General features: G+C 42.9%; 1 protein-coding gene across 1 annotated transcript in view; it reads right to left on the bottom strand.

Moving 5' to 3' along the window:
* The window catches only part of ldlrad3 (low density lipoprotein receptor class A domain containing 3), a 64,396-nt gene that overhangs the window by 34,223 nt on the left and 14,369 nt on the right, over positions 1–15,804 (bottom strand). Inside the window, exon 2 of the mRNA XM_079162293.1 lies at positions 7,226–7,372. Coding sequence (XP_079018419.1) covers positions 7,226–7,372 — 147 coding nt within the window. The remainder of the gene's footprint in view (positions 1–7,225; positions 7,373–15,804) is intronic.

Raw genomic sequence — 15,804 nt, 5'->3', positions numbered from 1 at the left:
TCATGGCTTTGAGCTGCAGAAACACATAAAAGAGAAGATACAATAACATGCAGCTGTGGAGGCGCAAATTGAAATTCGTCTGGCAACAAACACGGGCAGTATCACAATACTAATAACAACAACACTCTATTTCTATTTATTCCTGAAACAGAGGAAAATATAAACGTGTCCTTATTTCTCTTCTCTGCATGCACAACAATCCTGACTGCTCTTTTTTTATTTGCTTGGCAGGCTTGGCTAGAAGGACGGCTCTGTTATTGCTCTGAGATTCCTCATTCACCCCCCCCCCCTCGCCCGAATCCTCATTACCACTTCTACTGCTGGTAGGATTCCTCTGACCCAGTGTTTGTGTTCCAAATTAGCTCAAAAGTCACGCGAAGGGCAAGCGTATGAAGGGAAAGGGGTGGGTGGGAGAGACAGCCCTGGTCGGAAGCATAGCGATAATATGCTTAGCTGTATTCTGGGAATGTGTGGCCCTTTATAGCCTGAGCCGAGCAGTTTTCAAGAGGAAGAGGAGGAAAAATTAATTAGAAGGAGCAGGTTGAGGGTGGAAAAAAAAAACAACCTTCCTTTGATGATCCTGTGAAGGTTTCCTGTTCTACTCCAGGTCTGGGACTTCCAATTCAGGTAATGCTGATTGATTTTAGCACCTCTGCCTTACTCTGCAACCTATGACGATCCAGTGGCTTGATCCCTTCTGTCAACACTCTGTTTTTAGGTTTGAACCGCATTAGTCCCTTGCCAACTGTTCTTTCTCTTCTCTGAGCCTTTAGTTGTTTACGAAAAGCAGGCAGAGTGTTGGGTGACTTCCAAACTTAGTTCCAGTGTTCGGCTGAGCAGCACAAATGAAAACGAATGGTAAGCAGTCAAGCTCGATTACTTGAGGTTTGCACTGTATCTAGCAGAAAAACATGGTTGGATCACACAGAAACGCACAGTTGGAGGACACACAAACAAAGGCGCTAGAACATACACATTAATATGCCACCCCCCCCCTCTCTTTGTCTCTCTGTTTTACGGTCTCCTGCACAATTACAGGCACCCACACACTACACTGAGGTTATTTTGACATCTGCCTAAAATGTCTTCTGCAACACTGCACTGTACTTTCTACAACAATCCATGCCTGCTCTGTTGTATTTTCACAGGTTTGAACTCAAATGTTTCTATCTTAAGTAAAAACTAAATTCAAAACCCAGACCATCATTTGATAATCTATAATGAAATTTGAAAGGGAATGCTTCCGTTTGTCTCATCTTCACAGTCTTCATCTCCCCCGTGGCTCCGGCATTCATGTCAGCCTGAATCTGACGGCATAACTCCTGTTGCAGACAGGCTGCTTTGCTCTTCCCCAAATATGCACCTCTATGCCCTTCTCCACACTTCTCCCCTTTTCTCCCTCTCCCCAACTCCCCAGAGAACAGAATAACTTGTTCGGCACGGGTAGGCTCGGTCGTGATGGGCATGCATGATTGACAAATTGAGGAGAAAGACGGGAGGAAGGAGCTAACGCGGAAGAAACCAGCACGAGTGGAGCGAGTGGAGGAGAACAGAGGCTGCGAAAGAGTGGAGACAGCTGACGGCTTGAAAGGTTTCTCTGACCTTGTTGAGGTTTCTTCGGGGGAGGAAATCAATAGGTAATGGAGTCAGGGTGTAAGCAAGAAGGGCAAGGGTAGTTTCAGTCTGGAGGGCTTGGGGATCAAAATAATCATTCGGTACGTTTCACTGTCTAAGCCCTACGCGTTAGTTGTCCAATACAATAACCCCCTGTGTGCATGTTCAAAATACCAGTAATATTTTAGCAACTCCCCATAAAAGAGGCGGAGGGAAAGGCAAGGGCACACAGTGAGGAAGCAGCGAGTGAGATCTGCCAGATAACGACCCTGCTGCAATATTCATCGTAGAAAGAAACATGCCGCTTTGTTTTAACTAGTAGTGCCCGACACTGTATTGTAAAGTGACACGGCCGCAGTTTTCAGTCCTTTGAAAATTCCGGAGCAATCATTTTGCCTAATTTGTGAGTAACGATCTGACAAGGATAGCATTCAATCTAGAAGAGCAAACTAGAGGGAAATAGACGTCAAGAGACAGAATGAGACAAAGAGACTGTATGTAAGACGCTTATCAATATTTCATCCCTGTTCCTTGGTATTAATTACAGCAGCTCATTGATCAGTCAGGCATTCAGCACATGGGGATGCACCAGACTCCGTCCCATTAAACCTCCCTCTGCTTTCCTAACCTTCCCTGCTATTAGTGCGCCACATTCTAATCATTTTCTCAACATTTTCTTTTCTTTTTTTTGGGGGGTTTTCCGGGCTGGGCTCAAACAACGCATGCAAACCCAGACACGCTCCAGTTTAAGTCTTCCGATCCCACCCGCTCTTCTTCTTCAGCCGTCTCCTCCCAAATGAACACACCCACACAGACACACATGCAAACACACTCTCAGAGCAAAGGAAACCGAAAAATACAACCAAGCAGAGCGTGAACGGAAGAACAAAAACATAATCTGTCAGCAGTATATGGCTTTTTTGTGTTCAAGTCATTGGTCATAGTTCTTGTGAAAACAAACACACACTCCTAATCATAGCAAACCCTTCCCTACATGTGGTGGGTTTGAGCTTTAGCCTCAATATCTAAATCATGAACAATCTGTCTCAGGAGTCTTTTTAGCTATTTCCACCCCTGGTGTCGAGGAAAACTTTGTTGTTGATAAGCATTTAGCGGCTCTTTTGAGCTCGATACCTCGTGGGCATTTTGGGGAGGTCAGTACACAGAAAAACAAAAAGCACCATTGATGTTGCTCCAGGCTTTGGCTGTGTAATGACTGCAGAAAGCAATAAGATGATAATATTCCAGCAATCCACTGAAATGAATTCATTTTTCAACAGAATCAATAAACAGTGCATCGGGCAATGAAAGCTCCATATGGTTATATCCCTTATTGTTATGAAGTATTAATCGACTTCTAAACTAACTGACAAAACATCAGCCCCCCCCCCCCCCCCCCCCCGTGTGTGTGGGCCTCCAATTTGCTCTCCGTCCTGTGTCTCCCACAGTCCCTACGACTGTATATGGGACTCACACAAGTGACAAATGTTGCATGTTGCAGCAAAAGTTATTGAATAAAGAATGTTTGCTTCGTGAAACAGGTCACAGGTTCAATATGTCTATGATTGGTGATTTTCCCTTCACAAATAGACTTGTTTAAAAGGACTACATAACTGTTGCTGACCAGCACCACTGTGGCCACAAGAGACAACTACAGAATTATAGTACATGCTAAAAATGTGTAGATCAAGTAAAGAGGAGTCATCAAGTCAGCCAACTGACTCTGCAATTTCAGCTACGCAGCAGTAGTCATCTGAAGTGTGCCAACATTGGGTGCCGTTAGCTGCTGGTTAGACCAGACCAATAAGGCTGATGCAGTAAAAACCCTGCAGTGCATTGGATTGAGCAATAGTTCATTTCATTGCTGATGAATTCAGCGAGTCATTTGAGGAGGAAGATTGTGCTATTTCTTCTTATCAACGTTATCCACTCCTGCTTTGAAGCCTGAATGGCTAAAATGATCCAGTATCTCACAAAAACACGGGAATTATTTGAAACAAGTCAGAAAAACTAAAACTAATTTGTGTAGAAGAAAACTGTTTTTGAATCTCACCCAGCCTATTCATCATCATGTGATCAGATTTAGCTTGCGACCCCGTTTGGTGTTCCCAAACACCTGCTAGAAGACCATTCCTCTAAAGAAGAGGAGGGCTCAACAAGCAACATCCTGTTTGTGATGCACAAGTGGAAAAACGGGCACATTAGCCTTAATTATAAACTTTCTTTTACATTTTGAGCAGAATATGAGGAGACGAGCAGCTCTTTCCATGTGGTTGACGTGCTCTGATCTTTGCTCTTTTAGGGTCACTGGCCCTGCTGATGAACCGTCTCGCTAAAAGCATGGAGAACGTTGAACTTGCACAGAAGTCAGTGAGTGTAACATTCTGCATACATGAATCCCTCCACACAGAGAGGCCACGTCCTCCGCCTGCAGGACCAGTTAAGAACACAACATTTCTTTGAAATGTCTTTCTCCGTCTTTTCTCCCGACTGCATTTCTTTGATTCCCCTCTTCTTGCTTCATACATCATGTCCACTCACCCTTTCAGCCCCACTACACATCTGTCCTCGCTCGCCTGCTCATGCCCTGCCCAGGCAAGGGCAAAGAGGCTAATCCTGGCTCTGAGGCCCAGTAAGCTCAGTCAGCTCTCCTCCTTCTCTCCTCTGTCAGGATCCATTTCGTCTAGCACTCTCCCAGGCTGTCGTTATGAACACCGGGGAGCAGGGTGCTACTTTTGACCTCTTTGTGTGAGGAATTAGTCAGCAGCATGTCTCTGAATCGTAGCTTGAAAAACCCTCAGATCTGCCAACACATAGACATACAAGCACACCCGCGTGAAGCGGACGTTCAGCATTGGAGATACTGTAAGAACTACTGATGCTGTTTCATCTTAAATTCAGTTATGTGGCATAAAGCAGGGGTTACAACAAAAACAATTGGACTTGATTAAAATGATCTGTAGGGGGGTCCTGGTCTCGCGCAGTAGGACAGTAATACAATAAGCTGCATCTTTAATGCAATAAACTCAGGCTGGAGATACTGCATCTTCTCTCAGCCCCAGACTGTTATTTAAGAGCGAGCGAATGGTATTTACATGACTCAAGTTGACCCTTGTGCTAGAGGGTACCGGAGGAACAAACAAACAAGAGAGGAGCAGCAGGGCTCGGGAGGAAGGGAGAAAAGTCTTTTCTAAGTGAATAAACATTCCCCTGACCATTAGAGAGACAATTCCTGGCCTATGAGGCGTAGCAGACTGTGACAAAAACATCTACAAGTAAAGAAATAAATGACAGAGACGAGCAAATGCGGACCTGGTTTTCATGATTGTATTCTGAGCTTCCTCACACGCTGATAGCACTGGAATAAATAATATCGACAAAAAAGGCAGAAAAAACTATATTTCTGCTGGTGAAAAATGAAACTCTGCCATCGTCGGTTCATGTGTGGGTTGGACCGATATAATCCCAGCATATGCAAGTTAGTGTGATCTACTAATTTCATACAGATTCAAAAGAAAATTGATCTTTCCATGCTCCTCCAAATAATTTGCAAGTCCAAATGGATTTGTTCTCCTTTGTGTTTCCCCGTTAGCTACATAGTTTCCAAAATCCTCATTAATGAGACACCAGGGATATGTCACCACATATGACCTTTACCTCAGGCTCTGCATAAGTATTCATCGGATCAGCGATACCCACATCAGCACAATCTGCTGGATAGACAGTGTGTGCTTACAGGGGATGTACTCTCTGACTACAAACGTCTTCTGGTGCTAAAGTGGTAAAAATATAGAGACCGGTCCTGGAGCAAAATATGTACCAGACAACTCTATAGGCTCACACAATCATAGAGTTATTTCTGTGGTGGAATGCAAAGGACAGTAGGCAGACATTATTAGATACAGTTTTTCGTATTTTGTGAGGAACATGCATTTAAAAAAGACTTTTCATGGAGCTCAATGACAGAAGTGTGTGTGTGTGTGTGTGTGTGTTTGTTTTCTTAGAGGGGGGTGTCTAATTAGGATTGCTCCTGCAGAGAATCCAGTACTGCAGTCTCAAAGCTTGCAGGCATTGTGTTCTCCTCAGATAATAGACATCCAGACAGAGCTCCTGCTCTATCCACCATAATGAGTCCTCCTCTCAACTTCCTCTCCTTCGCTTGCTCCCTTGTCTTCCCCTCCCTCCCGCCTGTCTGTCTGACCCTGCAGAGCCCCTAATGGAGCTGGAGGTTCGTCTGGGGAGTTTTGTGAAGCAGTCGCCGCAGATATCGACTGACAAGTAGCCATCTATTTGAGGATAATAAGGCCTACTTATGCCAGAGCAGATAATGTAGATGTCGACAACACACGCAAATAGTCCTCTGACAACCGGTGAGGCAGGCTGAGTGTGATGCTTTATGATAACTCGCTTTTATCTTCACCAGTATAGCATGTAGTGTCAGCAACAGACACAAAAAGTCTTGCTTTGTCTGAGGGTTCAAAGTGAAACACAAATTGCGTGAATAGATAAAACAGGAGAACTTAATGCATCTCATTCTGATGCTGTTAGCCTCAATGCATCGGAATATCATTTTTCCATGTCTGACAGTTGCTGACAGTTTAAGGCCATCGAATGATGACAATCTTGGGCACAAGACCCATCCATCTAAGTAGTGCAGTGTATTCTAAGCTACAGGGATGTCAACTGTAAAGGTGAACTAACTTATATAGTCTAGGACACCTCTTTAAATGTCCCTATGTATATGTAACGTTACATGACCAAGGCATTACAAACTAAAAGATTGATTACTGCGATGTTTAACTATGCGGGCTGAGTCTGTATGTGTGCCGGCATGCAATGGGACACAACTTTGTCAAGAGTAGTCTGCCTGTTCCCTGAGCTGCCAACGAGAGAGACAGTAAGAGGAATGACGGATGGAGGATAAAAGATGACAATGAAGTGACAGAATGGAGGACAAAACCACATGTGATTTCTTTTTTGGGCAGGGAAAAAAGCAGGGTAAAAATAAAAAACCTCTGCTAGAAGATGATTATCCTTTTCTAATTGGAAGCAAATTACAAGCCATGCCGAAGCGCAGATAGGGATAGCGAGTGTGAGACAGTTAAGAGATGAATATTTGAGGAGATGGGGGCTTCCACACAGTGTGGCGGGGCCTCGGAGTCAATCTCCATCAGCAGTCTCATCTTTGCGTGGAGCTCTGGCTGAGACGGGAGGGGGAAGAGGAGGAGCAGCAGACCAGAGAGATCAAAGCGAACTAAATGTGAGGATCAAAACGGAACTATTACTGTCGCTTTACAGTAGAATTATGCATGCGCTACTATTCCTGCGCACAGAAGTAATCGGCCTTTGCTTTGATGGTATTAGGTTTTGCGCTGGTGATAAACTGTGGCCGTGGGTCTAACAGGGAGCAGGACGGGTGCCCGCTGTGAGGGAGAGGGAAGGATTGAGGAAGAAAGTTAATTTAAATTGGCAGAGAATTAGTTCAGGTATTGAGATTTTGGTGTGGCTCTAAATAGCTTATCTGGCTTTTTTTGCTTTAAAAAAGGCACAGATAAGGGCTGTAAAAAACAATGTAAAAAGGATTTGATAATGAAGTCTAAACTGGACTTACGGCAGCCTTTCTCGTCGCTCTTGTCAAAGCAGTCGGGAAATCCGTCGCACTGCCACCCACCTGGGACGCACTTCCCATCTCCACACATGAAGTTTCCAGGGATGTTGCACTCTGTGGTGAAGTTATTCCCTGGGAGAAGCTGGCTCTCTGGTTGATGAACAAATAGAAGGACACAGGAAAAAGAGAGAAAGAGAAGTGATTATTACGATCGCAGACCACGAAGAAATTAAACAGGTGGAGAGATATTGCACCCCAGCGATATGCATCGACACAGTCGAGATGGGAGACCGTTATTATCTCCATTCTCTAAAGATAGAGACACAATAAAGGCGGTGTCTCTCTTTATAAAGCTATATCAATCTGCTCGCAAATAAACAGAGGGCGATCTCATGAATACAAAAGCAGAGGGGGTCATTCAGTGTGAACGGCAATGTGTGCGTAAGACTCAAGCTTAGAGCTATAGGCAGTATCATAATCAGGCAGATAAGGAAACACCAAAGAACAATCGCATACAAACAAAGAAGACATGAAGCCTATGTCTTGGACACACACACACACACACACACAGACCAAAAATAAAAGCATTCAGCAGCATGTGCCCCGAGCTCGTTCCGGGCATTTAGTTGACGCAGTGCAGCTGTGGTATAATGGGCTGGAATGTGAAACATGGTCTTTTGGCGGAGGTTTGACACTATGCGGTGAACGGTTTAGCTCGTAAACAAAACTTTAGGGCGGTAATGAGGAGCTCCGGACAGACCGGGGGAAACGCTTTCATGCTGCAGTGCTGGAACTGGGTTCAGCTGGTAGAGGCCACTTCATTGCACTAGAGAGAGGGACGGGTGACGGTTAACCAGTGAAGTGACTGACTGGGTCACAATATGCGTCTCTCTGACTTACACGACTCTGACTGAGAAGAACAGTTTAAAAAAAAAAAAGGTGCTACGCGGTTACGTCGATATAAGATGCATCCTTTATTTATTTCTAAACAAGTCAGATAAATGAATCCACTTTGTGTTTGTTTCCTCTATCTAATCATTACAGAGACTCATTCTCGACGAGGCAGTACGCCTTACTGAGGGCTCCATTGTACTACGGTACAAATAGAAAGCTTTGACATTTCAGTGCAGCTGAGTAACTGACACATAGAAACCAAGCGCTCTTACATCATCACTCTCTTGCTGCTCTTTTTACCGCAGCAGGATTGTGGAAAGCATCGATAGATCCTCCTCACGAGACACAGCACGACCCTTCGGATCCCTCTGTCGGGATGATGCAAACCCTCTTTTGTCTCTTGCAATATACAGAAGGGGAAGTGATGGACAAAGAGCAACGGCTCCTGTAATTTACGAGGACCGGAAAGCGTTTCCGACTATCATTTAGGCCTCCCCAAATGTAGCTGTCGGTGAATACATGCAATGACAATTCTTATACATATTAGCGATTGCTGCCTTCACAAAATGAAAGACTGTTTGTGCCCGCATATTAGCGTCACCTGTGTGGTGTCATATTTCAGTCAATAGAACAAATCCCAATGGTTGCTGCAGACAGCAATTTACCATAGTGAGCCTCACAAACCAAATGTTTTTGTTATCTATCTGAGAAAACGCCACCATATTCACACAGTCTCCACCGGCTCGTCCCCTCCCGTCCTCGTTTGTTCGGCTCTTTCCGACAAAGGGACCTATACACAGAGACGCACTCTTTGGAGAGAAATAGAGGGAGGGGAACTACACAGCACCTTTCAGTACTTCTGATCGGACTTGTTCTTCATAACGTAGCCAAAATGTTATTTTTCTTACACTTTGTACGCTATGGATTCCTCAGCAGCCAGCAGCCTTTCATGAGGCCACTCGATGTCGACGTATCAACTGAACAAAATGCGACGTAAATGTCCATTCAAACCCACGCTGAACAAGTGCAAAAAGACTGCAAGGAGCTGGTGGTTCGAGAGGCATCGGGTTAATTGGAGAGTTGCTTTGAGAGGGCGAGCGTGGAAGAGAGAGAGAGAGAGAGGACTGTGTGTGTTGTGTTGTGTGTGTTTGAGAGACAGACAAAAAGAGTGAAGGTTGTGAGTTGCTCTTTTGTTAGCTTCAACGCATCTCAATGCTATAGCCCTGTCGTTCTATCGATAAGAGTACCGTTAGAGTAACATGCCCACCTCATTACGACAGTAAGTGTGGCTACACAGCTCATTAGAGATGCTCTACGTGCTTGTTAACAGTGATAATGACACGCTGCTGTTCTCTGTGAGCACTGCAACGCTCCCACGGTCACCTGGACAACTTGAATGGACACGACGGCAACTCACTCATTCATCTTCTGTGCTTTTAAGTACTATCTTGTGGAGATTTTGGGACATTATAAGCAGTTGCACAGCACTGCTGTGTGCATCGGTGGTCACACAGTGGGTGTGTGAGGGAGAACTGGAGGAGATAAGGCCGGGATGACTCTGGACGTGTACGTATCTTGCTGGGGGAAGCGTAGAGCAATTAATCAGGGTAAATATTGACTATCCCATCCTTGCCTCTGCACACCTATCCCCTGCCTCCCACCCTCCACCCTGTTTGTGTCCACTAAGGCCTTATTTAGACTGGTAAATCATAGAGCGTAGAATCTTTCCTGCTTCAGCTGGATACTTTTTTATAATTAGCATTTACATTTGCGCTACTTCTAGGAAGTTTCACTGGTTCACACAGGCTGAAACTCTTCCCTCTCCATCGTGCTAAGCTGCTGCTGCTGGTAGAGTATATAGAGTGCACCGCTGTTACCTCAATTATAATTTGTAACAAAAGGAACTCCAAGCATAAACATGAGTCTAATTTCCCAGTGGATCTGGATAATACTAAAATCACATTTTAATTTATTTTGAATATTTCTAAAGGCAATATCGTCCCTAATGCAATCTCTCCTCATCCCCTGTTGAAGTGACATGCATTATGAGCACGACTGCAGTGCTATTAAATAATATACTCAGAACATAAGGGCAGCAAACATCTCTTTCTTATTTTTTTCACACACAATTTAAAAATCCCCTCCGGTTCTACCGAGTGAAGCCAATGCGGAAGAGTCTTAAAACGTGCATTCTCTCTACTGACCAGCAGGGGGCGACTCCTCCGGTGGCAAAAAGAAGTCTGATTGTATAGAAGTCTATGAGAAGACGACTCTACTTCTCTCTTGATTTATTACCTCAGTAAATATTGTAAACATGAGTTTATGGTCTCAATCGCTAGTTTCAAGTCTTCTTCAATACAGCATGATGTTCATTTAGAAAATGATGGTCCCTTTTAGAGTAAAATAGACAATAGAGCAGAGTATGCTTTAGGGCGGGCTGACTGTGATTGACAAGTCGCTGCCGCTACGGGAGCCGTACACGCCGTCTCTAAGTCACTCCTCCGAATTCCAAATATGGTAACTTCCGTTTATTGGTTTATTTTTGGGATAAAGCGAGGAATACATCCTCCCTCAATCAACATTAAAATAAAATGGAAAGAATTTGGGGGAAATGTTGGGGATGAGTCTGGTTCTTTATATCTAATTTTCTAAGTATATGATTTTGACATGTATTGTAAAAAAGTATTATTTTTTGCATAATTGGAATTGGAAAGATCTACGTACCCACAATCTCTTCAAATGTTGTCAATTATTTAATATATTTGACCACTGTCGCCCATTTGAACAAGCAAACATCAAGTCCGTTCATAAATGGCAAGCTTCCAACTGTTATTCCACGATTTTCCACGGGTGCACTTCATACATAATGATGTTGGAAATTGCAGCCTGGAGACTTCAGTACACCCTTAGCAATTCTCTGAATATGCAAACACAGACTACAGTCCAGCCACCCACATGAATATTTTCACATCAAATGTCAGCATGCCACCCAACACTGGACAGCTAATTTGGTAGCAATATCTACTATTACTCTTAACATAGCCTGTTAATAATTGAATAACCCTTTAAGCGTATGTATGGCTTCCTTTATACGATTCTTCAGGGTATGTCTGGACATAATTGTTGCTATAATACTCAACAGGGAAACAAAGAAACAGTGCAGTGTGCTGGGGAGAACCAAAAAATAAAAGGAGAAGCAAAGCGGAGCAGATGAAGTGGAACAAATGGGAGGTGAAGATACAGCTGGACAATGTATGTAAGAAAGAGGAGCAAAATAAAAAGAAACAGAGAGGTGGACAGTAACATCATTTTCTCCCTTCAGATTCCCAGTAACAGCCTCCCTATTCCCCGTGCTCTACGCATGAAAGGTCAGTGACATAAATCTATATCTGAGAGGACTATTGGCTTAGCCGTTACTGCTTTAACCCCGTCTTCCTCAGCAGGCTGAGATAGCTGACCTGCATTGATCAGCCCTGGGTCAAAGGTAGAGCCTCGAATTGAAACAGCACCAGAAAAAATGATTGAGTTGCCTTTTGTAAGCTACGGTAGAATTGAAAGTAATGCCAAGGCTACAGGAGAAGTATCACAAAAAATATAAAGATGGGAGTTGCTCTCTAAAAGGACAAACAAAGCTTTTGTCCTCACAGAAATAGTCCCACATTCTCATCAGCTGTCTGTCCTCAATAATGCACCATACTGTGTCAAATTCACATTACAGCCTGATAATGACACTGCAAACATGAATGGTAACGTCTGCTTGTGTTGGAGGGTAAGGAGAAATATGGACTAGCTTTTTCAGGTTCAAGGATAGAAACACATTTTTCAATTGCACAGCACTCGTAACGGGCCGGCTACACAAGCAGGCTCTGAGGCGCAGCGGGGGTGGAGGTGGTTTGGTTGTCATTGTGTGTGTGTGTGGAAGAGAGAGAGAGAGAGAGAGAGAGAGAAAAATAGTCTCCATCCTGTTCCTTCAGCTCACTGAAGCGTCCAGTACAAATAAGCGCAAGTGTAAAGAACCTGGTCTGCATCAATTAAAGACACCCTACGGACAGACGGACACGGGCAGCGCAGCATAAGCACGGAGCAACAGAGCAAGCAAGGCATGAATGGGGAGAGATGGAGAAAAGGGCAGTCATGCATGAAAAAAGACAGTAAAACCCGAATAATATGGGCAACATATAGGCCTGCGCCTCTTTCAGCCGTTCACACGTTCTCCACCTCTAAAGGTCATACGGAAACTGTTCCATGTGAATCTGTGTATTAGAGAGGAAGGGGCCACAGGCTTCACATCTGCTACGTATAGTTACTGTGTGTGTGGTGGACACAGTTATGACCATGACAATGCTAAATGAGCCAAAGACCCATAGGTTTAATCTTTCACTTAACTGTAAAGTGAGGAGAATACAGCTCTTGAGAGAGCCTTCATTTCACAGCAACAAATGCATGCCATGCACACTGAAATCAGTCAATAACCAAATCCCCATAAAATCCACAACAGAGTGTAAATACCCAATGAGGTAAATACAACACAACGGCAGATTATCATTGCAATTAGGCTTTAAAAAAAAAGAGCAAAATCAAAAGTCATCAAGCAGATCTCAAGCCCTATAATAACATTTGAACACTCGCATTAATAAGATGTGATGCATCCTCAAGAAAACCTCCTTATTAGACAAAAATATGAGACGTATTTGATCATTAATTTCTCATTAAACACACACATGACGGTGTGCAGTGGGATAATGCGTTAGGTGCACACACACACTATTTCCAGTGTGTCACAGCAGAAATGTGACTGGGGTCCTTTGTTTGAGTAATTCAGTGAACTATATTAGTGATCATTGTAATCTAAAGAGGCAACCATTATTGTGTCGTGGATAACACGTCAAAGCTCATTCTTCTAGCAAAAAAAAAAGTCAATTCCCATAAAGATGCAAATTAAGGGGCATTTGTAAGAAAGAACTGAAGATAAAAGATAAAAGAAATGGGAATGAGCGGACTAACGGCATGGCACTAAGGGAAGTAAATCAAAAGCTCTTTTTGATGAAGAAAATGGGCTTAATGCTTTTTAAATAAAACACAGAATTCTGGATAAACATTCTGGATAAATATTTTTCCGAAATGCATTAGTGATCAGTAGCGACTCCTGGACAACTTCAAGATGAACTTGTGATTAACACAATGGTTTCCTCTAATTGTCTGCAGACATCAAAATAATAATCCACTGAAATGGAATCCACCATGAAGCTACATTTATTTCTAATCGGACAAATGCTTTGATTTGTCAAGAATGCAAAATGCTGCATCATATTTAAGACGTGGTGGTGGGACTGGAACACTCAATATGTAGGCCGTATCTTTTACTGCAGCGTCTAATGCGTAGCACACTCCAAAAATAAGACTTCCCCACAAGAGAAAAGCAGACAAGGGGTTGATGTGAGTCAGACTTTTCTGCCAGAGCCTCTGTTGTTCCCAGAGTAGAGGATTGTGAATATGAGAGGCCAGACGGCTGACATCTTGCCTGCTCCACATACTTGTGATTAGCGGTGCTAACCGTCCCAAAAACTATTTCAACCACTCTGAAGTCAAGCAATCAAAAATTCAAAATGTTATCCTTTTACTTTGTTAAAGTTATTTATAGTGTTTTTCATAAAAGTTTTTCATAAAATTCAAACAAATCTTGTAATTTGTAGTTTTAATGATGTATTATAAGCCGCTAGAGGTATTGTAAACAGGTCTCTAATATTCATTTATTTTGTTTAAATTGTCCTGTCAATTTAAACACAGATTGGTTGTTTACAATGTAACGTTATCAGAGATTATCGGTGAACAGAAAGCATAAATGACGATGTCCTGATCGCATATTTTACTGAATATTGTGATAGAAATGCTCTTGTATGCAGCACCTGTTGGCCTCTTCATTTGTAGAACATTTTTCTACTTATGAGGATTCAGATTTAGTTTATGAAGTACGGCTGGGCAATACATCAATATTATATTGATATTGTGATATTATAATATGGCATACATGTTGTCTTTTCATGGTTTTAAAGGCTGCATTACAGTCCAGTTGTGTCATTTACTGAACTTACCAGACTGTTCTATTATTTGCCTTTACCCACTTAGTCATTATACCCACATTACTGATGATTATTTATCAAACATCTCATTGAGTGACACATGGTGTGTATACCCTACAATATTGTCTTGTATAAATGCAATGCTATTTCTTCTTCTCTGTTGCTGTCCCGAGTTATCACTGGCTTTAAACTAAGCAGGAGCACACTCCTCTTCTGCTTTTGACACGCAGAAGACATTTTATTTTTATTGGTATACCATGCATTTGAATATCACCAAAGAGAGGTATAAACAGAGCGGAGGAGGCATACCGAGCGAGACAGTTAAACAGTAGCAGCGTGGTGGCTGCTGAAGAGATGATAAAAAAACGACTGCTTATGAATCCTCCTCAGTCACTTAAATCAGCCGTGCAGCAATATTATACGTTTCCCCATTGCACAGAACACTTAAATATTCATATCACAAAACAGCACTGTGCTTTCTGAGCCACGCACACATCTGTCTGCGCAACTAATGACATGTCAGTACACGTGTGCCAATATCCTGAGGAAAAAGAGCGACTTTCTAAGCCCACCCACCCGTCTGGCTGAATTTAATGCAAAAACACAATCACAGACCTCCTGCAACACACATGCTTAGAATCAAAAGTTAAACGTGGTGCACCGCTGCGCATGGAAGCATCTCCATATTTGCATATGCAATGATTTTGGAATGTTAGATAAGTATGAAGGAGTTGATTTACAGTGAATCGAACATAATACTATGTATTAAAATGACTCCTGGGGGGATCCTAACCAAGTAGATAAGTTGGTTCCTTCTCCGTGTTAAGTGTAAAAAGAAGAAAATGAGACTTGAGTCGACTTCGCCATCCTGGGAGAAGGAATTACAGTCCAAGGACGTCCCAAAAACCACACACTGTCAAACGAAATCTAATAAGGTTTTTGGCACCAATCTCACAAGGAGAGAGCGGTTAACTCTCAACAGGATTGGCCAAAGCACTGGTCAGTTCTCACAGGTGGGGCATAAGCCCAAACCCCCAGGGTGCATCTGGACAGCAACAAACAATGGACCACAAGCTTGTCCTCTCAGCTAAAGCAGGATTAGTCACCATCCATGCGGCGCGATAACAAGGCAATTGTTTGTCTTTGGGACTTAGCTTTTGCTGTATAATCAAATAAGGACTCTGGCTCTCAAGGCAGAAAGTCAGAGTAAATTCCTCAAGGAAGGAGAACACAATATGAGCCTTGTGATGTGCAAAACATTCCCTTCTACAGCATCTGGTTATATATCGTTTGTTGTTTGTATTGCAATCACAAAAAGGCAGAAAAAGATACATGAAATGTTGTATAAACGTCCAACCAACTAGCATGACGTTTTGACATTTTTCCTTTGAAGGGAACATAAATGTGCCGTGCAAAAATATCGATATAGTTTACTATCGCGATCAAAACACAGCCCTGTACAGAATTTTAGATGTAACAGCATGTGAACTAAAATGGCAAAACCTTTAGAGAGATTTGGCAGCAGTCATATTGCATTAATGGACTAAAAGTTGCCATTGGCTTTTCATTCTTCCCAATGTTGTTCTTTTCTGAAAATAAGGACAATAT

Source organism: Pholis gunnellus, assembly GCF_910591455.1.
Source record: "Pholis gunnellus genome assembly, chromosome: 7".
NCBI lineage: Eukaryota > Metazoa > Chordata > Actinopteri > Perciformes > Pholidae > Pholis > Pholis gunnellus.
This window is presented reverse-complemented; position numbering and strand designations above follow the sequence as displayed.